At 40.9% G+C, this 22,685-nt stretch overlaps 1 protein-coding gene across 5 annotated transcripts in view; it reads left to right on the plus strand.

The window, feature by feature from the left end:
* Positions 1–22,685, plus strand: part of PDE1C (phosphodiesterase 1C) — a 790,350-nt gene that overhangs the window by 552,213 nt on the left and 215,452 nt on the right. For all 5 annotated transcript variants that reach the window (XM_083188441.1, XM_083188444.1, XM_083188443.1 and 2 more), the window contains one exon: positions 18,920–19,033. In XM_083188441.1, the coding sequence (XP_083044567.1) occupies positions 18,920–19,033 (114 nt within the window). The remainder of the gene's footprint in view (positions 1–18,919; positions 19,034–22,685) is intronic.

Consider the following 22,685-nt stretch of genomic DNA (forward strand, 5'->3'; position numbering starts at 1 on the left):
TGGGCCTTATTCTAGTTCACTCTTTCTGACAAAATCCTTCTTAGATGGACAAAACCATGTGCACTGCAGGGGGGCAGATGAGAATTAGTGAGATCTATATTGCAGTGTTAAAATAAAGTAGCCAGTATTTACCCTGCACAGAAGCAAAATAACTCACCCAAATCTTATTCTCTCTGCACATTTTACATCTGCCCCCCTGCAGTGCACATGGTTTTGTCCATCTAAGAAGGATTTTGTCAGAAAGAGTGAACTAGAATAATGCCCATTGTTTCTGTACAGAGTAAACACTGGCTGCTTCATTTTTACACTGCAAATTAATTTTTAGTTTGAACACATCCCACCCAAATCTAACTCTCTTTACACATGTTACAGTTGGCCCATGGTTCTGCCCATTTTGAGAACAAATTTTCCCTGAGATCAAGTCTGAATTAGGCCCAATATTCTCTGTGCTGTGTAATATGGTAACACCATACAAATTTATAATACTTAAATATTAAAACAGGAATAATTTAAGAAATACAGTAGCTGGCATATAGCTGTAATTCATACCAAAAGTTTTTTTTATTAATTATCAATACTGTTAAAAAAGTACACGTTACACGTATTATAAGTCTATAGAAATAGTTACAAGTCATTTCAAACATGGATTAGTAAAGATTGGACACATAAGGTATATGGCTTTAATAGGCCTATGGGTGAGAAACAGGAAATTATTGGGCTGTTCATTCTGTTAAGCCTCCTTGATTTTCATTTAATTAAGGATCAGAAGGTATCTGATCCAAGCATTGCTCCAGACAATCTCATTAAGCAAAAGCATCCCTTCAGCCAGTTCACTCAGAGCCAGAACCAGCACTATAAAGCTTCATTTGGCAGTGAACCTGAAATCAAGTGGTACAAATTGCCTTTTTTAACGTATTCAGCTTTTGATCACATTTAGACATTCAGTAATGAAATTGTCTTCATGTTAGTTGGCAGCTAAATCATTTCAACATATTAAGCTGTACAGCTTAAAAGGTCTTTAGCAGTCATCGGATGATAAGATGTCTGACGAATGCCTTTCATAAGAACAATCATTTACAAATCATTCTTGTAGACTTCAAACATGGAAAGTTAATGACTGGAACTGTAGACTTGTGTCAATTGTAATCGTTGCTATTGCAAAATGACATCTCCCATTACCTCTGAGACCAAGTGGTCATTCATTATGTGCTAACATTAACATTTTCCTTAAACAGTACCGAGTACATCAGCAAGTGCATGAGTTTCATGTTAGCTATGTTTCTGAAATTCCTTTAATCCAAAATAAATCTGTGTGTTTGTAATTTTTTTAAACACTTTTTGGTTTAAGGGGGATATTCAATCTCAGATGCTATTTCCTCTGACGGAAATAGCGTCCATCGCCTATTCAAGGCTGCGGTTTCCGACAGCATTGAAGGATGTTTTCCATGACAGATCCGACTTTAAAACAAGTCGGGTCTATTTTGTCAGAAAAGGCAGCGGATTGTCAATCTCTAATTTTTCGACAATCCTTTGACTTTTTCACCAGACCTTGGACTTTCAGACACTAGACAATCGGAACATTGAATTCCGGCAGTCGAGAGGACCAAAAATGGCCTGGGATTCAGACTGTCAGGACGTTCCAACAGTTATATTTAATTATTATTATTTTTTACCTATCATTTTCTGGGTCGCTAGCCTCTTTAACTTTTAACCTCCACCTTTCTCTATTCTCTGTTCCCCTTTTGGTGAGTTTCAGGGGAGTAGGTTGCCGATATTGGGTGGAGGTTATTTTGGGGGGACTGTGCGAGGGGGGGGGGCTGCTCCAAGTGCTTACATATATTTTTCCCCACCCTCACTACTCAACTGATAACCTGTCTCTCTAGTCTCTGTCCCTTATTTACCCCTTTTCCTTTATGTCTGTCTTTCATGCCTGCCTCCTTATCCTATATCTGTATCATTTGTGCCCCTACCCCTGATTTCTGTTCCCCTCCTCTTTCCTTCTCTGTCATTTTGTATGGAAATCATTTTACCAACCCTAAAAGGCATGCATTAACGAAGTATGTAGTACTATATCTTTAGTGCTTATTTTCAGGCTACCTTAGAGAAATGTCATTGTACCAGAAACGGAACACATTTATCATATACATCTGATTAAACCCTGGAAGAATAGGTTATTTATTTTATTAAGGCAAAATAGTAATTGGACAATCTGCATTCATCTTTAGACTTTTTGCTAGTTGACTCTATATTTTATTTTCCCCTGTTAGAGGATGGTGCTACTTATCTCATATACTTAACATTTTCTGATCAAAAAGAAAGAGGAAAGATGAGATTTGTGTAGTGCACTCTAAATTCCAGTATGGAGACTCCACTCTAATTGATATTCTGGTATAAATTTATAAGACTTAAATTGTATTTAATCTTATTAGAATAATTTCTAGGATATGACTTTACCAGAACAATTAAAAAAACAGTACTAAAGAAGTGTGGTAGTAAAGAAAGAAATGTGATAATCAAAATATACAGAAATATGTATTTGGTAGCCATGGTGCAGACGATGCCAGTAGTTTAAGGTATTAAGGTATTAAGAAACTTTTATAGGCTGTTTTGTGGAGACCAGTGTCTGTAGGGGTGTGATGTCAAGGGCGTAACTACCATAGGTGCAAGGTGTCCAGCTGCTATGGGGCCCACAGCTGAAGGGGGGCCATCTTTACAGTCTAAGTTATATGTGCTATATACATTTATTACCATCAGTTGCTAAATAGGGGGCCTTTTCAAAGTTTTGCTATGGGGCCTATGAATTTCTAGTTATGACCCTGTGTGATGTGGTGGTGTTGTGACAAGAGCTCACCACATCATACCACTATAGACCCTGACCTCCACACGGAACTGAAGGTACTCTTTTCTGGGGTGTTCTCTCATGATTGGTGAGACAGATAAGCTGCCCTGAAATGTCCAAGTCATATCAGGTCATTCATGTCTGAAACGCACTGACAGCAGAAGCACCGTTTCTACTATATCCCTCTGCCGAGTGGCACGTACCTCTGTCTCTCTAATCTGGTAGTCTGATGCTTAGCAAGACTGCATGAAAGCAGACGACAGAGACCTCTGCCATCTGCGCATTTTCTTGCAGCTATACCATCCCTTATTCCTTGAGGATTACTTGTTACTGACAATTTATGCCTTAAGTCCCAAATATATGCTGATCAAACTACGGTTCATGTTTTATCCGCACACAACAAACTTCTACATAGTCACGAGGATCTATGTGCATGCGTGCTTGATTTACACAGGAACATATATGATGTAGTGCACAAATAGGTACAGTCTGTACACTAATAGGGATATGATAACTGTCTAAATACAGCACAGCAAGATCCTGCCTTTGTGTGTCTAAGATACTATATTTCAATATGTTATGAATACATGTATGTTTTATACTGGTGTTGAAATAGAGAAACATTGTTGTTATTATGTTGTATCACCAATGGACTACTCAGAGAAGCTTTCTCTATTATCAGGGATGGGGAACCTTTGGCCCTCCAGCTGTTATGGAACTATATACCCCAACATGCCTTGTTACAGTTTTGCTATGTGGCCCTGCTACAACTGTTGCAGGGCATGCTAGGATGTGTAGTTCAAAAACAGCTGGAGGGCCGACGGTTCCCCATCCCTGCTCTAGGTAATCAATAGCAGATTCATAGCGGGTTTCTTTATTAATTCAATTGTTTACCATTACCATTGAAGTGTTTCTCTCATTACTTACAATCGTGGCAATAAGGGCCTTATTCTAGTTCACTCTTTCTGACAAAATCCTTCTTAGATGGACAAAACCATGTGCACTGCAGGTGGGGCAGATGTTACTTGTGCAGAGAGAATTATATTTGGGTGGTGTTTTACTTCAAAGTGAGATCTATTTTGCAGTGTAAAGATAAAGCAGCCAATATTTACCCTGCACAGAAACTAAATAACTCACCCACATCTAATTGTCTCTGTACATTTTACATCTGCCCCCCTGCAGTGCACATGGTTTTGTCCATCTAAGAAGGATTTTGTCAGAAAGAGTGAACTAGAATAAGGCCCTACGGGAGCTCCACCTTAACCACGCAAGTAGCAATTAAAATCAGACAAGTATTAGCAGGATTTTCCTACTTTAATTTCAATACCTTTCACCACACAGATTTTCAGCATTCGGTTCCAAAAGCCATCACTTATTATACCTGGGGTTCAAACAGGTTTATTTATTGGTTCCTGTGAGACTGCTTAACACAATTTTTACAATATTTTCTTGTTTTACCATTAATATATGAACACAATAATGGATATACTTGTTATTACTAAGTCATTTTAATAAACTATTAAAAGTTAAGTTTTATTTATACTATAAATAAAGTGCCCCTAGAAAACAGCCTTCTTTCTCTCCTCTAGTTAGAATTTTAAAAATTCACAGGTGACCTGTAAAACATGACCTGTGTGGGGTTCTGAGGACCGAGTTTGAGAACCTGTGCCATAGAGCATCAGTGTTTTGTAAATCTAAAAGTAAATTGTGTATATATGTCATCCTTGGGTTTAGTTAAGTTGGGGTTTATCCACATATTTTCTGATTGTAAGAAGCCACAAGCATTAATTTTGCCTATTGCATTGCCCATAAATACAAGAATTTTAATTGTTAATGAGACACTATTTCCAAAACAGGGGATAAAGTTAACAAAGCCCTTTAGAACACCCTATCTAGTTTATACACTATGGGACTTATTCTGGTTCATTTGCTTGGATGCAAATTCGGAAGGGGGACCGATGTTTTGCGTATACACAGCAGCATTTCTGCGCATGTGTATATGCTGGGTGCATGCGAACTCGGCAAGTCTGGTTGCTGAGTGCACGCTTCCAGCCTTGCGAGCAGGGGGTGGAAAAGGGCGTGGGGTGCTGGCCAGGGTCATTACCATATGCATACACTCTGCGTTTCATGGGCGTTCCCATTAAAATGCTGGGCATACATATGCTAATGCGGTCATGATGAACGTGCAGGGGGTGGACAGCTGACAATTCCCTGCATTTCTTGGCTTTATGTACAAATGGTCTGGGCCACCCTTAAATATGCATTCGCCTTCACCATCATTCGATGGTCGGTGACCACCGAAAGATGGGGGAGGTTCCCACTGGCATGCGAATGTATGTTCATGTAAAACATCCGTTCGCAAACCTTGCGAACAAATTCGGTGTGTAAATGGGTGGTGTGGGCTAACCGTTCGCAAGGCGGGGTTTGGGTAATTCGCAAGCGTTGTGCACACCTCTGAGCGAATGAACCAGAAAAAGGACCTATATCCATAGACAAGATGTTGGTTGTTGCTAGGTATACTCAGGTACTAAGTGGAGTGCCCCAGGGTTCAGTTTTGGGGCCCATTTTGTTTAACATTTTTATTAACGATATTGGGATAGGGTTACTCAGCAATGTATCTATCTTTGTGGATGATACAAAACTTAGCAAAGTCATCAAATCATCAGAAGACATCACCATGCTTCAAAATGATCTTGCAATTCTAGATGAGTGGGCAAAAAAATGGAAGATGAGGTTCAATGTAGATAAATGTAAGGTTATGCACCTTGGGAGACACAACCAGTGTGCAAGTTACAACCTTAGCGGAGAGGAACTGGGTAATTCCATACTTGAAAAGGATCTAGGAGTCCAAATAGACAGCAAACTGGGATGTAGTGCCCATTGTAATGTAGCTACAAAAAAGGCCAACAAAATTCTGGCATGTATTAAATGGGGAATGGAAACTAGGGACTCAAGGGTAATTATGCCACTGTATAAAGCATTGGTGAGACCTCACCTCGAGTACGGAGTGCAGTTCTGGGCCCCACACTATAAAAAGGATATCATAGAATTAGAAAAAGTCCAAAGGCGAGCAACAAAGCTTATTAGGGGAATGGAGAATTTAAGCTACGGGGAGAGATTAAGCAATTTGGGACTATTTACATTAGAAAAGAGATGTTTAAGGGGGGACATGCTCAACATGTACAAGTATATCAAGGGCCAATATAAGGAACTGTCACACACCCTCTTTTCTACTAGAAAGGAATCTAGGACACGAGGGCATGAGTATAGATTAGAAGAAAAAAGATTTCATTCAGCTAGTAGAAAGAATTTCTGTATGGTCAGAACAGTCAAACTCTGGAACTCTCTTCCCAGAGAGGTGGTAACGGCTGGCTCATTAAATGCGTTCAAGGCAAAGTTGGACAAACATTTACTGGAGAAAAACATCCATGGGTACAAATAAGAAATATAATCTGTCTGTAAAATATCAGAACCTACCAAATCAGCAATGGATATCTATACCAGGTTGAACTAGATGGACGCAAGTCTTTTTTCAGCCTTACCTACTATGTAACTATGTAACTATGTAGGGCAAAATTAAGGCTGGTGGGGCCCAGGGGCAACAAAGTTGTTGGGGCACCCACAACCGAAAGAGCTGCCAAATACCCCTGAGCAACCCCTCCCCCTGTGTACATATACACACACACACCTGGACATTAGAGCTACACTCGGAGTAGGAATAGTTCAGGTTTAATGTCTCACGGTATCGTATACTAAAGACCCACAAGACACTATGGGGCCCATTTATCAAGGATCACTTTTACAATGCGATCAGGGCAGAATATTACCTGAGATGTGCTGAGCAAGGCACGTGAGTGATTAGCAGTGCGATCCATAGCTCATGGGCCTACCGCCATCTCAGAATGGCATTAGCCCAGGTTTGCGAAGCGCTGCTGCCCTATAGAAACCTATGGGGGATGTGGCCAGCGGCAGTGCAGGAGGGATCACAGCAGGTATCGGAGATTCATACTGTGGTTTTTCCTATATACATTTGGTTGATACATAATATTTGTGACTAACCCCCAAAAACGGGCCCCTAAACCAGCCAGTTGCTTCTATTGCTTCATGACTCAATGTCAATGAACAGCTGAGCCACCAAGGGAAACTATTCCACTTCAGACAAGAGTGTGCGGAGGCCCCTAATATGTGCTTACTTCAGGACAGGTAACCACCCTTCCTTAATCCAACCCTGGGCATACTGAAATTGAAGAATCAAATAGCAAATGGTCAAACCCAGCCAACCTCATTTTGAAACAGGAAGACACCTTATGCTTCTGCAATGATTTCTAGAAACAAATGCTGTGTCTTGGATTGGTTTCTCTTCACCAATGGGACTATTTCATTACAAAATGTTTTCTTCTGGTTTAAACAATGGATACAATTTATAGCCTTCACAGACAACATGCTGTTTTCAAAGAAGATAAAGTTTTAACCCGTAGCCCTGACTGAAAATCACACTAGACTTCATCCATGATATATATAACAAAAAGAGATGCTGTATAGGGATGGAAGAGTTAATAATAATTATATAGGCAGACATTTGTTAATATCCATACTAAAATTGGGGTTATAGGCTGTAAGTTAGAGTCTACACTATACAGTATATATAGGAATACAGTATATATAAGAATCCTGTTTGTCTTTATCTTGGTTCCATGTGCTGACTTAATGGGGCAGATGTATTAAGCCTGGAGAAGAGATAAACTGGAGATAAAGTGGAGATAACATGGAAGAGATAACGCACCAGCCAATCAGCTGTGTTTGAAATATGACAGTTGGGATCTGATTGGCTGGTGCGTTATCTCCAGTTTATCTCTTCACCAGGCTTAATACATCTGCCCCAATATTCCTTATATAAATAACAATAATTACATTGACTTATATGGGGGTAATTACATAGCCAATTTTATTATATTCTGCCATATATAGCGATGAACTAATTACACTTTTCAAGTGACAGAAAATGTAATATGATTTTAATGAACCAGTTACCATACCACCGGTCAAAAAATGACTTAAGATAAAATCTGCATAATTGTACATAATTGTGATGCCTTATTTTTACTTGTCTGTCAGGAGCTACTCGTTTTGCATTTCTTGAGCATACATCTCAATACCACAGCGTACAGTAAATGGGAATTCCTTATACTCAGTAAGATTCATGATGCTACAAAATCATACAATATATTCCAGGGCGAGGTGCTTCAGGTGTATTCTTTCAAATATCTGCAGTAATATCTCCATATGTTAGTTTTCTGTTTTTTTTTTTTTTTTTTATATATATATAATAATCTCTAATATACTGTACTGCAGCTGTTGTAGGTTTAGATTTAAACAGCTTTCATTCTTCTGTAAAATATATATTTATGTATTGCACATGTATGAAAGTACAGTAAGTGTTAAGGCCTCCACCCACTTACACAAGGCATCGCATGCTGTACCTCACATGTGATACCTTGCATGCGATACACCACAATTTCAATAGGCAGCTCTTGGGTGGCAGCATTGCATACAATACATCATACGCGGGTCTTTTGAATACGATGTATCATATGCGATCATTTTCCTCAGAGCTGGCCCTAGCTAATTTGATGCCCTAGGAAAGATTTTGGTTTGTGCCCCCTAGCACTGTCTTGTACCTTATGGACATTACAGTACATTGCTTTTTATTCAGCACCATACAGAAGTGCCCTTTAGTCTATACATGTTATGAAACACAGTAATAGAGACATATACATAATGGCACACAGTATTAATGCCCCTTATGCATTATACCACACATTAGTAATGCCTATTAAACATAATGTCACACAGTAATTCCCCTTAGAAATGATACCAGACATTCGTAATACCCAATTACACATAATGAAATTGTAATTAGACTTACACTTTAAACTAGACATTAAAAATACCCTATTACACATAATGCCACACAGTAATGACACTTACATGTATATCACACATTATTACAACCCAATCCCCCCTGATCCTTTGTGCTCCCATTGCAGTTGGATTAGTTGTATGAGCTGCATGCCCCTAGACATTCTAAATGCCCTAGGCCAGTGGTTCCCAATCTTTTTTGAATCAGGGCACCCCAGCGTATCATAATTATTTTCATGGAACCACTAGCCCAAGAGTTTCTCATTAAAGTAAATAAAAATATTAAGTTAAGTTAATTATGTTTATATGCAATCCTTGGGGTCAGTTATGTGGTAATGGACATGATTCACTTCTGTTTGTTCACTATTTGCCTATTACTGTACATTGGTCATAAAACTTGGACCACCAATCCAGGGCACCCCTGTAGTTCCCCAAGGCACCCCAGGGTGCCACGGCACACAGTTTGGGAACCACTACCCTAGGCATTTGCCCTGTTTGCCAATGTCTTGGGTCGGCTCTGCTTTTCCTGGCTGCTGGATTCGATGGTACAGTAGCGACAATCTCTGGTTCCGATGCACGAGGTTGCACATCGGATTGGAATTTGAGGTTAAACGCATGCGATTCGGTCCCTTTTCATCCGATTCATCGGATGCCTAACAATTGGATGAAAAGGGCCCAAAATCATACTAGTGGATGGGGCCTTTACTCTTCCAGTTAGCTGTATGCAAATTTGCTTTCTTTTGGCTACTTACATTTATAGATGTGGATCAGGGGTATGGAGTGTTTAAGAATATGGCAATTACACAAAAGTAGTATTCACATAAATGTGGCTTGTGTGAACACAACAAAGATGCTTATGCACCTGTCCAGAGTTGCATAGCTTGTCGATTTCTGAGCTGCGGTGTAAAATACATGCTGTAAAGGATGTTGATGATCGGAAACTTTTTCTGATTGGCTAAGGGCACCTCAATCTCTCCCATTGATACTATAGAAATCTTATTTGATATCCTAAATATATCAGGGGAATATACTAAAATGTATTTTTGTATGGAGTTTCCAAAATGCCATACATTTAATGTCAGGCTTTTTTGGAAGTTATATGCTTGATTTGGAGGGGGAAAACTGAAAATACATGTGAGATGTTTCTGTTTGCAAACATCTAAACTTTGAACCAATCCTACAAGCACAGTACAATTTAGGATCAGGCCCAGACCTCTAAGAGAGATACTACAGTACAGTAGGAGCAAGTTTCATCTTTGCTCCTTTGTCCATGGCTAGCCATGGCTAGCCATGTCTATTCTATTGTTCTCAGCTGCAATACAATAGGTATTGCAGCTGAGAACAATAGAATAGCCATGGCTAGCCATGGCTAGCCATGGCCAAAGGATCAAAGATGAAACTTGCTCCTACTGTACCTCTAGGTAGAAAATCCTAATTTGTAGACTGTTCCAATGTACAGTATAGTTATTATTGCGCGGTAACAGAACACTTTTTCTTCTTTGGTAATTTATCAAACACTTGGCCTGGGCAGATGAGCGGGGCTCAATTCCCCAGCGATACCTTCAGGAAATAAAATAGGAGAAATACTGCCAGTATGTGTAGGTGACCACAGAAGAGTCCCAATTTTGTTAGGGAAGGTGATAGTCATTCAAAAGGATGGGCTGACATACCATTTCCCTAGGAATAACTTCCTAGTTAATTTACATTCTTTATTGCTCTATTGCTTTTTATTATTAAATCTGATTTACAAAATTAAAATGTTAAATAATTTAAAAAAGTGTTAAAATAGAAAAACTATTCACACTACATAATTGTTTATACTTTAGGTTCTAGATACACAGTCTTTGTCATGTTGTTCTGGGATTTTCATATCCCTATGGAACTTCTTGAATAATACAGTACTTGTGACATCAATATGAAAGGACGTACATGCAGCGCAAAGAGAGAGATTGATCAGTATGTTATATTTGCACGCACAAATCTTATAAAGAGCAGTACAGGTTGAGTATCCCGTATCCGAGTATCCGTTATCCGAATTATTCCGAAAACCATACATTCCAGAAAGTGAAAAAAAAAAATATTTTTTTTGCTAAAAACTCACTGGGGACATTTGTAACAGCACTACTGGTGACATGATATGTAACTGGCACTATATATGTGCAAGAAAATGATTGCTTGGCATTCAAATTCAATATCTGAGATAGTACACAAATTTTGTTTCATGTTTTGAAACCTTGTTTTTTTGAACAAATAAAATATATTTGAGTGTATTTTATGTGGTAATAAAATATATTTGTGTGTATTTTATGTGTTTATACAGCATACATGCAAGATACTTCAAAATACATAATTTAAATATTAAAATATTCCGAAATACGGAATAATCCGTTATCCAAAATTCTCCTGGTCTCGAGCATTTTGGATACGGGATACTCAACCTGTATTATTAAGGAAAACTTGAGTGTTGGAGTCCAAAAATGTCTGTGCACTGTATTCATGTTCACAAGCCTCTGGCATTCTAACTCAATGCCTAAATTATTTTCTTTGGTTTAGTTTTCCCATGTGTCTTATATGTTCACCTCCAGAATACCAGACGCGAGTTTTTTTCTTGGAAAGTCAGTTTCACTGCTTTGATCATTAAAAATACAAGGCATGTTGTGATATTAATCATTCCTGTCTGGGCAGTAGAAACTAAATGAATAACAGAAAAAAAGTTAGTAGTGACGTGAGTTTTATTTGTATGAAGCAATGTTCAAGCTGGGGATATTGACTCCCGCTGCCGCCTGCTGCTCGTGAAACAGTATTTTAAAAAGTAGAATCAATCATTGCTATAACAATCTCCTGTTACATGAAAGCTTAGTTTAGAAAGCTCTAATTCCTCGTGGGCATCACTGATGCAGAATTCATTTACTAAGACAGTGATTATTCAATTATAAACAGCGACTGGTGTGAAAGGCATGTTTTGCCTATATAAACAAAGAGCTATTGTAGCGGAAATGTAAAATGCTGGTCAGAAGATATGTTTTGTAATTACAGTAGATAAGAGCTGGGCTGAGCAAAACAACTCCACTTGAATTGTCACAAAAGAGTATTTAGGTAAAGTCATAGGACATTGATACTACGAATACTACCTGCCTTTAATTTGCCCATTCTCTGGATTAAAGGAAATATTCATCCATTTTCATCTCTTAAAGGGGGTCTTGCAATTAGTAATGACCACAAATTAGCGTTGATAGTACATGAGCAACAACATCACCACCAGTGGTGACTACAATAATGGGGCTGCAGCACAGTCCAAATAGGGGAGACACATCTTTGGCCACCACCAGCCATCCCAAACTGACTCACTGGCAGTTGGTGCAGCTCCCTTATATGACAATGCTGCAGCCCCACCTCTGAAGCTGCCTCTGATCACCATAATTGCTGTAGCAGGATGACTCTTAACCCTGGGCAAACACCCCCTTCCATGGTGCACGTAACCTGTTAACATTACACAACAAGCACTGTAGGGAGAGTTGGGAGCAAGAATGTTGATGCGTGGGGCATCCTGCTGTTTCCCACACAGTGGGAGGCCTCTCCAGGCACCTTGCAAGGTAGAAAAAGAGTGGTGGGGAGCATCTCTGGGGTGCCATAGGAGTAGCAACACTGCAGTCCTTCTGCCTTGTACCCTGGGTGGCAGCGCTGGTAGCAAATCTGTTGCCAAAGTGCCGATCATCAATTTCCCTCTTAATCCATAGAGGGGCACAGGAAAAATGGCAATTCCATGGCAAAGAATGCATCCCTAACATACTGTAGTTGCTGCTCATCTTGGATACTTAAATATGAGCTATTGGTGAACCTTGGTGGCTACATTAAGGGCCTTATTCTAGTTCACTCTTTCTGACAAAATCCTTCTTAGGTGGACAAAACCATGTGCACTGCAGGGGGGCAGATGTAAAAGGTGCAGAGAGAATAAAATTTGGGTGAGTTATTTTGTTTCTGTGCAGGGTAAATACTGGCTGCTTTATTTTTACACTGCAATATAGATTTCACTTTGAAGTAAAACCCCACCCAAATCTAACTCTCTCAGCACAAGTAACATCTGCCCCACCTGCAGTGCACATGGTTTTGTCCATCTAAGAAGGAATTTGTCAGAAAGAGTGAACTAGAATAACCCCCCATGTGCACTGCAGGGGGGCAGATGTTACTTGTGCAGAGAGAGTTAGATTATTTACCCTGCACAGAAACAAAATTACTCACCCAAATCTAATTCTCTCTGCACATTTTACATCTGCCCCCCTGCAGTGCACATGGTTTTGTCCATCTAAGAAGGATTTTGTCAGAAAGAGTGAACTAGAATAAGGCCCTAAGTACCAATGGAATATTAAATGGAGATTAGCCCACACTGAAAGTTATTAAACAGGCTTACAGAATTGTAGGTAATACAAAGATGGATATATCAGCTGTAATGCATGTCATAACAGCAGTATATAGTCTCACCTTTGAGAAGTACTGCACAGCCATGCTGCACCATGAAACTGAACACAGTGGCACCTGCTGGGCTGGGCATGCACAGTAATGTCATCCCACTGCAGGAGCACACTCCTCTCCCATATAAGAATGCTCTACAAATGTCATCCACTGATAAGAGGGATTCAGTATGAAAACCCGGCGGTCGGGATCCCGGCGTTCAAAATCCCGATGCTGGAATCCCGACCGCCGAAATCCCAACAAGGGGGGGACGTGGATCGCCCCCCCCCCCCCCCTTGCGGGCTCGCTGCGCTCGCCACGCAGCGGGCCCGGTGCCTCGCTACGCTCGGCACGCTAATTTATTCTCCCTCCAGGGGTGTCGTGGACACCCACGGAGGGAGAAACTGTCGGGATTTCGGCGGTCGGGATTTCGGCGGTCGGGATTTCGGCGGTCGGGATTCCGGCGGTCGGGATTCCGGCGGTCGGGATTCCGGCGTCGGAATTCTGAACGCCAGGATCCCGACCGCCGGGATTTAAACTGCATCCCGACAAGACAACAGTATGATGAGAAATGCTGTGCCTTATCATGTTTCTGCCAAACCATACCCATTTCCTACATCCTTGATTGCAGAAGAAAGCAGAGTAAATGGCACATATCCAAACCTGCTTCCTCTTTATTAGTATTCTCCCTCCTCTGTGCCCGTTATACAGTATCTCACATTTGTTACTAAAGTGTTAGGTGGCAGAGGAAGCAGAAGAGGTAATAACGTGACCATTGGTCTCTGCATCCTCTAGAAATGTTCTAGCTCAGATGAGAACATACTGTATTGCTTCCTAGGAGAAACAGCCCTGATTATAATGCGTGCGTGGTTTGCAGCCTGTTTTGGAAAAAGAAATGATGGCATTTATAAAAATGGACCCAAGTAACACTTGTGAAACTTTGGCTGTACGTGAAGTAAATAGGTAATACGCCACCGGACTTAGTTTATATTCGGAACAGTTTTCTTTTATAAGACCTGTAAAATCTATTTCAGACTCTTGCTATTCCCTTAGAGATTAACATGAAATAATTGCCCCAAGGGTGACAATACTATATTGGCTCTGTGTGTGTCTTCATCATCTCAGTATAGGGATTGTTCTTTTTGTTCTTTGTATCTACGTCTTCTTACATTCCTTCCACTTATGAAAGCATTTGTCAGAGCCAGGAGCACTTAAGGATTAACTTAAATCATAGGACAAAAAGATCCATTTTATGGTAATTAGTTTTCTTTATCAGTAATGGTGTGTACACACAGCAGGATATGCCATGAGATGCGAGTCCCAGCGCGATCAGATCGCATCGGGACTCGCATCTCACGGCATGCCAGAGGGGCACAATTTAGACTATATAGTGCAGATCTGCACTATATAGTGTTGCCTGCCCTCTCTATCTGGCTGCCGATATGCGCTCACACGGGAGTGCGCATCGGCAATGCATCATGCTCACAAGCCCTAAAAAAGCATGCGATTTGCATGCGATATGGCTTCCGATGTTCCCTATATCGGGAACATCGGAAGCCAAATCTTAACGTCTGTACACACTATTACTCATACATCTCTGCATAACTATAGTAATATAAACAATATGTATAAAAGCTTCTATGGAGTGCAGATAACTCAATTCTAGAAAAGGTACTTACAGGCCCATACACACTTGAAGATTTTCATTTCAAAAGACTTTGCCAAAATCTTTGATAGATATATCTTTCACCAAAGTAGTGCGTACACACTGAGCTATTGTCCCCAAAGAGCAAGAGATTTTCAGAAGGGCGAAAGACTTTGCTGAAAATCTTTCATTATAAATGGGCTGGGTTTGAATTTCAAGGGTTCCGACGTGGCAGCCCTCACCGCATCACCAGCCGGTCTCCCCCCCGTGGAGCCATGCAGCGCCGGCCACATCACCCGCAGCCCCTTCCCTCCCTCGGAGCGATACCCCGTGGAGCAATGCGGCACCCGCATCACACCCCCTTCCCCAGTGGAGCGAGTAGTGCCGGAGCGCCCCCCCGCCTGGGGCACTACCTGGCCATATAATCTGGTGTCCAGCAGCCAGATAGTGTTTGGCTACTGGTTTATCCGACGTCCCAGATGAGATGGCCGTCCTGATGGAATAGCGATGATTCGCCATGCGCTCGCGGAAGGTTCGGCTTGTCATGCCGACATAATACAATGTGCACGGGCAAATCAGCACATAGATGACAAAACTGCTCATACAGGATAATCTGTGTCGAATTTTTATGCTGTTGCCATTGTGCGGATGTCGTATTGTGGGTCCGCTGATCATCGCATGGCAGGTCGTGCACCCAGTGCACCGGAAGCAACCTCCCCTTAATGTCCTTGCAGACTGACTATTCTCCAACGGAGGGTATAGTGTGGGGCGCATCAACATTTGTTGTAAATTCCGCCCTCGTCTGTATGAGTTGAGAGGCGGTTTTGATTTGTTCAACTTCAGGGCTGTGTCGCTAGCCAACATCGGCCAATGCTTTTTGTATAGATCTTGCGTCATGTATGCAGTATGGTCATAGTTACCCACACGGACGAGTTGTGATGCTGTATTAGGTCTTGGGGTTGGCTGGTCAATTGGAGTGGCATGCCTAGTCCTCGCCTTTCCGAGGCATCTTTCAATGGTGCGATGGGAGTAACCCCGGGCCAAAAATCTACCAGTCATCTCTTCTATCTGTTGTTCAGCCAGTGCTGCTGAAGAGTTAGTGCGTAAAACGCGTAAAAACTGGGATATAGGTAGACTCTCTTTAAGCCGAACTGGATGTTGGCTGCTGGCTTCAAGGAGTGTGTTTCTGTCTGTCCTTTTCCTGAAGAGTGTATTCCCTAGTTTATCATTTTCGCGAAGGACCGTGACATCCAAAAAATCGACTGATTGTTGGCTGTGGGTGTACGTAAATCGAATTGGCTCAGACACAGAGTTTAGCCAACTGACCATTGATATATATATTAATATATATATATATATATATTATAATATATATAAATATATATATATATTATAATATATATGCAAGGGGGGATGGTGGCACTCCAAGCAATCCTGGTTTAGGTGTTACCAAAGTTAATAAAGCGGTGCCCGTCACTGTACAGCACTAGGCTGTGAATCTGCAAGGGGGGTGGGGGGCGGCGGCACTCGCAAATGATGAGACCACACCAAAATAGGTGACCAACGTTTTGAGGCAGGTTGCCTCTTTATCAAGGTGCTCAAAAAATATACAAACATGGTATTATAATATATATATATATATATATATATATATATATATTATATATATATTTATATACATATATAATATTAATAATAATAATATTTGCTGCCTTTAAATTAATACATTGGTGGCAGTGGGCAGAAATATATAAACATTGGTGGTCAGTGTGTTTAGCTGGGCAGACAGCACTTCTGTGCTGTCTGCTCCGTGTTGTGCAGGGCGGGGGGCGGGACCAGCCGGGTGTTTAACCTGGCCGGGGAGCAGCAGCAGCAGCCGGGCGGCCAGAGGGAGAGCGCAGGGTGCCGTGAGTATGACAGGCGGGGGGGCGAGGGGGCGAGGCAGCGGGGAGGTCCGCCGGGCTGAAAGTGGTTAATCTTTCAGCCCGGCAGGCGTACACACATGGCGATGATGGATGAAAAACCATCCATCATCGCCTCATCTGCTGGTAAAACCAGCAGATGAACCACTTTCCTAGCGATGATGCGGGAGCGTGCATCATCGCTAGTGGGCAATCTCTGTGCCATACACACTAGGCGATTTTGAGCCGAAAATCGCTGAAAACGGCTGTTTTGAGCGATTTTCAGCTGAAAATCATCAAGTGTGTATGGGCCTATGTCCCAACAACTTTCAAATGTGTTATACTCCTGAACCTCACTTCCATTAATTAGTAAAATCATTAGGCTGCAAAGTAGTTTAATTATGGGAGGGATTCAATTCAGCTTGATCTGATTAGCACCGAAAAGGAGTTCCTGGAGCTATTAAATTATCTAATGGTCTGTACACATGGTGCGAGTCAACCCAGAAAGAAGCCTATATAGTGTTCCAATACCATAAAAAAAATATTTACAATGATCAATGGCTTGGCAATATGTAGAGCAACATCAATCATACATATTTTGACATGGGAGAGTGTTATTCATGATGATAGAGCATATTTAGCTGTTATAATAGTTTTCATTCTAGCACCCGCTATCTTTGAAAACCCATGTAGTTCCTCTTCTCTGCCTGGGGTGTCGCTGTCTGCTGTGGTGTTTCTAGCACAGGTCTGGGTTGCATATCAGTGCTGATATACAGACCACGTTAGAAGCACTACAGCAGACAGCGACACCCCAGGCAGGTCAGAGGAACTGCATGGATTTTCAAAGGTGGTGGATGCTAGAATGAACACTAGTTATAACAGAGATGCACAGACAGTGGGCCAGATGTAATAGCCACTAAGTTCGGCATGGTTTTGCCCTGTAAGTGATTGCTCCTCAAAGTTTGGCCGGCAGTCCACACAGCCGCCATTTTCGAAGGCTATTGCATGTGGCCTAGTATGTGTACAAACAGACATCTATTATTTATCTGACACAAAGATTATAGAAAGTATAAAAAAGGCATTTTAACTATTTTATCCAATTGGTCCAGGAGTTTATTTGCTAAGAATCAGATTCTAATTCCCAGCACTTCCAATTGTGCTTATGGCTAGAACTTGAAAGGGCAATGATATATCTAGCAAAGTTTGGTAGAAAAAAATGCAGGGTTTTAGAATCCAATGCTTAGTAAATAACCCCCCAGTGTCTGTATTATTATACTTATGTTATTTAAATCTGATTTGCCAATGGCTGCTTCCTCAGTTAGCACATCTGAAGATAAATACAGAGATTTATGTAACAAATGTCTATCACAGCCAACAAGCTCACTCAGGGCTCAGCATAAGGCATCTGTCTCATTCTAAGCCCACCAAACAGGAGTCTGGGGAATCTGGGTGTGGGATTTGAAGGGGTCCTGCAGCCAACACATATGTTACATGCATCTCTGCATGTATGTTTTAATTTACTAACCGGCTCTCACCAGCAAAGTGTAGTGTGACTTGAAGCCTTTGATTACCATTTAATTATTAAATAAACTTAGGACTCAATGCAGCTGTGTATGCTGTTGCATCTTGTGACTACAGTTTCTGATGTGGATAACATTTAATTATTATTATGTGGTATAAAAAGAGTAGCCTATAGAAAAACTAATAAAAGGATACTAACAGTTTACTGTTTACATTTTACAGTAAAACACGATAATACAACTTTATTGGCCAAATGTAATAAGGTGTGAGAATCAGAAAGTGAGAGATTTTGGGAGAGTTTTCTCATTTTTTTTAAAGCGTCAATTGCATGGCAAAATCAACCTGTTTTATCAGCATAATTGATTGCCGCTTTAAAAAAATGGGTAAACTCTCCCCAAATCTCTCACTTTCTGATACCCACACCCTGTTACATTTGGCCCTATGTTCGCTTCCAAGAAATGAGTCTCTAATTTTACTTAAAAATGTTTTAATTGTCCAAGTAATTAATTAGTATGTAGTTAGTGCAGTTTGTAAGTAATTATTAGGCAGCATGCTGTTGAATAAATGTATTGTAACATATTTTTAGTACTTAAAATGTAATATGCTTTCACGTTGATATTAATTCAACATTTATGTGATTTGCAGATTACGATGTCTAGTAAAACAGCTGGAAAGAGGAGAAGCTTCAGTTGTAGACCTGAAAAAGAACCTGGAATATGCAGCCACTGTGCTTGAGTCCGTTTATATTGATGAAACAAGGTGAGGGGGCTCATAGATTCTCATTTGTTGCACATAAAATTGGACGGTAATTAAAGGGTACATTTCTAGCATGAAGATTGTTTTTTACAGAAATCAATGTAATTGCTAAATAATATTTAAAGTGAAAGACTACAGTTGATCTTTTTTTCATATGCAATATTATATAATGACCAAATAAGAAAAATATTATTTAGTTTATTTTGCTTCAATAAAATTCAGTTTTTATATGTTGCGACAATTCCCTAAAATTTCTAGGAAAGGACGGAGTACGCAGCTGCCATCCCTCTGGCTTTAGAAAGCTTATTCAGAGATCCATTTTGCTAAAATAGAGTTCTAGAACATACAGTATGACTCCTTTAACTCACTTTCAAAACATTTGGGATTAGAGATTTATAATATTTGTATGATAGGAATTTATGACCATATTAAAAGATGCATGCAGTCAAACATTGGGTACTTATATGTTAGTTGGGCGCCCACTAAGCTATTTGCCACGCTTCGGGCTCGGTGGCTCGCTGCGCTCGCCACGCTATATAAAGTCAACTCCATGCCGACATGTAAAGTGGGGGGTGTGAGCGTAGTAACTATAGTAGGCGCCCAACTAACATATAAGTACCAAAAATTGTAATGCATAGCAATTATACAACCTAAGTAGATGTAATAATATGGTATTATACATTTAGTTTTTAAATATAGAGTAAAGGAATCTATTCTACAAAGATACTGTAAATTGTGAACTTAATGTTATATTGCTTTGGAATAACTGTGTATAGCTGTTAGCTTTGCCATGCTCCTGCCTAGCTGGCCATAGCAATACAAGGACACTCCACACAGTGGTGATCATTAGACCACCAAGCCAGGGGCAGGAACTGGACATCACTAAAAGGACTAGTAAGAGAGAGGTTATATTCATGGGTGACTTTAATTTACTTGATTTAAATATTGGGTATATTCAGGGCTTCCAAGAGAAATCCTGGGCCCTGGTACAACAACTCTAAGGGGGGTGACCACAGCATGTTAGGCACATGAGAATATATATATATATATATTTATTTATTTACTTACATTTTACATACATACATACACATTGGTTGAAGTGGAAATTTTGAAGTGAAGGTTTGGAAAAGTGAAGTTTGCATTCATGCATGCGCCCCAAAAGAAAGGGTGTGGCCACTCAAAAGGGTGTGTCCTTAGCTGTAGTGTACCACACCATATACCCTTTATACACATTATGCAACACAATAGTGGACCCCGTAATGAGTGAAAATTCACATTATCCCACACAGAATGAGCCAAAATTCACACAGAATAAGCCAAAATTCACAATATGCCAAATAGAATGAGCAAAAATTCATGTTATGCTACAACCCCATCTAAAATACTGTGTCCAGTTCTGGATAGCATATCTCCAGACGGATATAAATACCTAAAGGCCCCAATACACTACTCCGAGGTATCACATGCAGCCTTGCATGCAATACCTCTGCAAATTCCTGCGGCTCCCAGGCAGCTGGACCAGCATACGATGTGATGATTTATTGTATGAGACCCCCAGCAAATGCTGACAGATCTTGCCGGTTTTGATTAATCTTACAGTATGTGCAGCACTTGCGATCTCTGGATCCAATCCGGTGCGCACAGGATTACAAATCAGATCAGAGGTTAGGCGTATACAATTTGGGAACTTTTTACCTGATTCTCAACCCAATCTGTTGGAATTGAGTGAAAAGGGCCCAAATCGTAGAAGTGTATGGTCAGCTTTAGAGAGTGTACAAAGATGGGTAACAACAATGGTGTATGGCATGCATCCAGTGGCTGGCTGCCGGTCCCAGGTCATTGACAATGCTGTGTTTCTCACAGACGTTGCTGTACTCTGAAAGCAGCTTTAGGTCATTTAAAGCTTGTACTCAGTTGCCTGTGAAACCTAGACAATGGGATTCTGCCCAGAAGATATACTACGTGACATGGCGCCTGGTGCAATGGTCTGTTTAGACAGGTTGGGATCATTTGGTCTACAGCATGATGGTCGACAGTCATTAGGTCGACATGGTACAAGATCGACATGGGTGTATGTCGACATGGGAAAAGGTCATCATTGTTCTAGGTCGAAAGGACATTAGTTCGACAGGTCATTAGTTTGACAATGCCTAGGTCGACAGTAAAAAGGTTGACATGGGGTTTTTCACTGTTTTTTTACCTGAATGTCAACACAGTCAACATGGACACAGTTTAAAGTGCACCGCATCCCCTCGAATCGCTCGCTGCTCTCGCGGGCACGGTACCTCACTGCGCTCGGCACACTATTTTATTCTCCCGCCACACCCTAGTGGATGGTAGGGCATGAAATACCACCTGTCGGCACATGTCGGCTCAAAAAACAGTGAAAAACCCCATGTCGACTTTTTGACTATCGACCTAGACACTGTCGAACTAATGACCTGTAGACCTAACGACCTGTCGAACTAATGACATTTTTACCTAAAACCATGTCGACCTTTTCCATGTTGATATTTTCCCATGTCGAGCTAATGATGTCGACCTTATGACTGTCGACCATCATGCTGTAGACGAAATGACCGCATCCCGTTTAGACACCCCCTCCCCCACTAGTCATTTTTTCTTCTTATAGTAATGCCTCTTACACATTATGCCACATAATCCATAATGCCCATTACACATTGTGCCACACACTGTAACGCTTATTTCACTTTATGCCACACACTGTAATGCCCATTGCACATGCCATGCGCTGTAATGCTTAATTCATTTTATTCCACACACCGTAATGCCATTACACATTATGCCGCACACTTTACTGCTATTTCACTTTATGCCACACACTGTAATGCCTATTGCATATTGTGCCACACACAGTTATGCCGCTGACATCATTTTATGTCGCACATACAAAAATGCCCCTTGCAATTGACGCCCCACAGTAAGAGTAAGGTTTCTAATTCTCTTCTCAGTACCAGCATTACTGATTAATGCTATACACGCAATGGAGTAAATATAAATGCCCGCTTTAGGGCAGCTTACACATATAATTCCCCCTGTAGTGCTGCATACACATATTATGCCCCACTATAGTGCCATTTACACACATAGGGTGAGATTTAATAGGATTAGAGATTCAGAAAGTGAGATATTTGGTAAGAAATCTCCAGTTTTTTTAAAGCGGCAATCATTTACACTGCAAAACTAGTTTGATTTTGAAGTGTAAATGATTGCCGCTTTAAAAAAACTGGAGATTTCTTACCAAATCTCTCATTTTCTGAATCTCTCATTCTATTAATTCTCACCCATAATGCCCCCACTAGTGTCGCTTACACACATAACCCGCCCTGATGTGCTGCTTAAATACATGCTTGTTGCTAGGGGTTGTATGATCAATGCCAGTGTTTCCATGCCTGTTGCCAGAGGGGGTTACATATTTCTTGCTAGTGCGGGCAACATACTCAGTGCCAAGGGGGGTTACATGCTCACTTCCTGGGGATGGGGGGTACATGCTCATTGTTCAGGGAGGGTTACATGCTTGTTGCCAGAGTGGGTAACATTATGCTTGCCAGTAGGGATTACATGCTCATTGCTAGAGGTGTTAATTGTTTGTTGCCAGGGGGGCTACATGCTCACTGCCAGTAGGGGTTACATG

The sequence above is a fragment of the Crinia signifera genome, chromosome 5 (assembly GCF_055691185.1).
Source record: "Crinia signifera chromosome 5, ASM5569118v1, whole genome shotgun sequence".
Taxonomy (NCBI): Eukaryota; Metazoa; Chordata; class Amphibia; order Anura; family Myobatrachidae; genus Crinia; species Crinia signifera.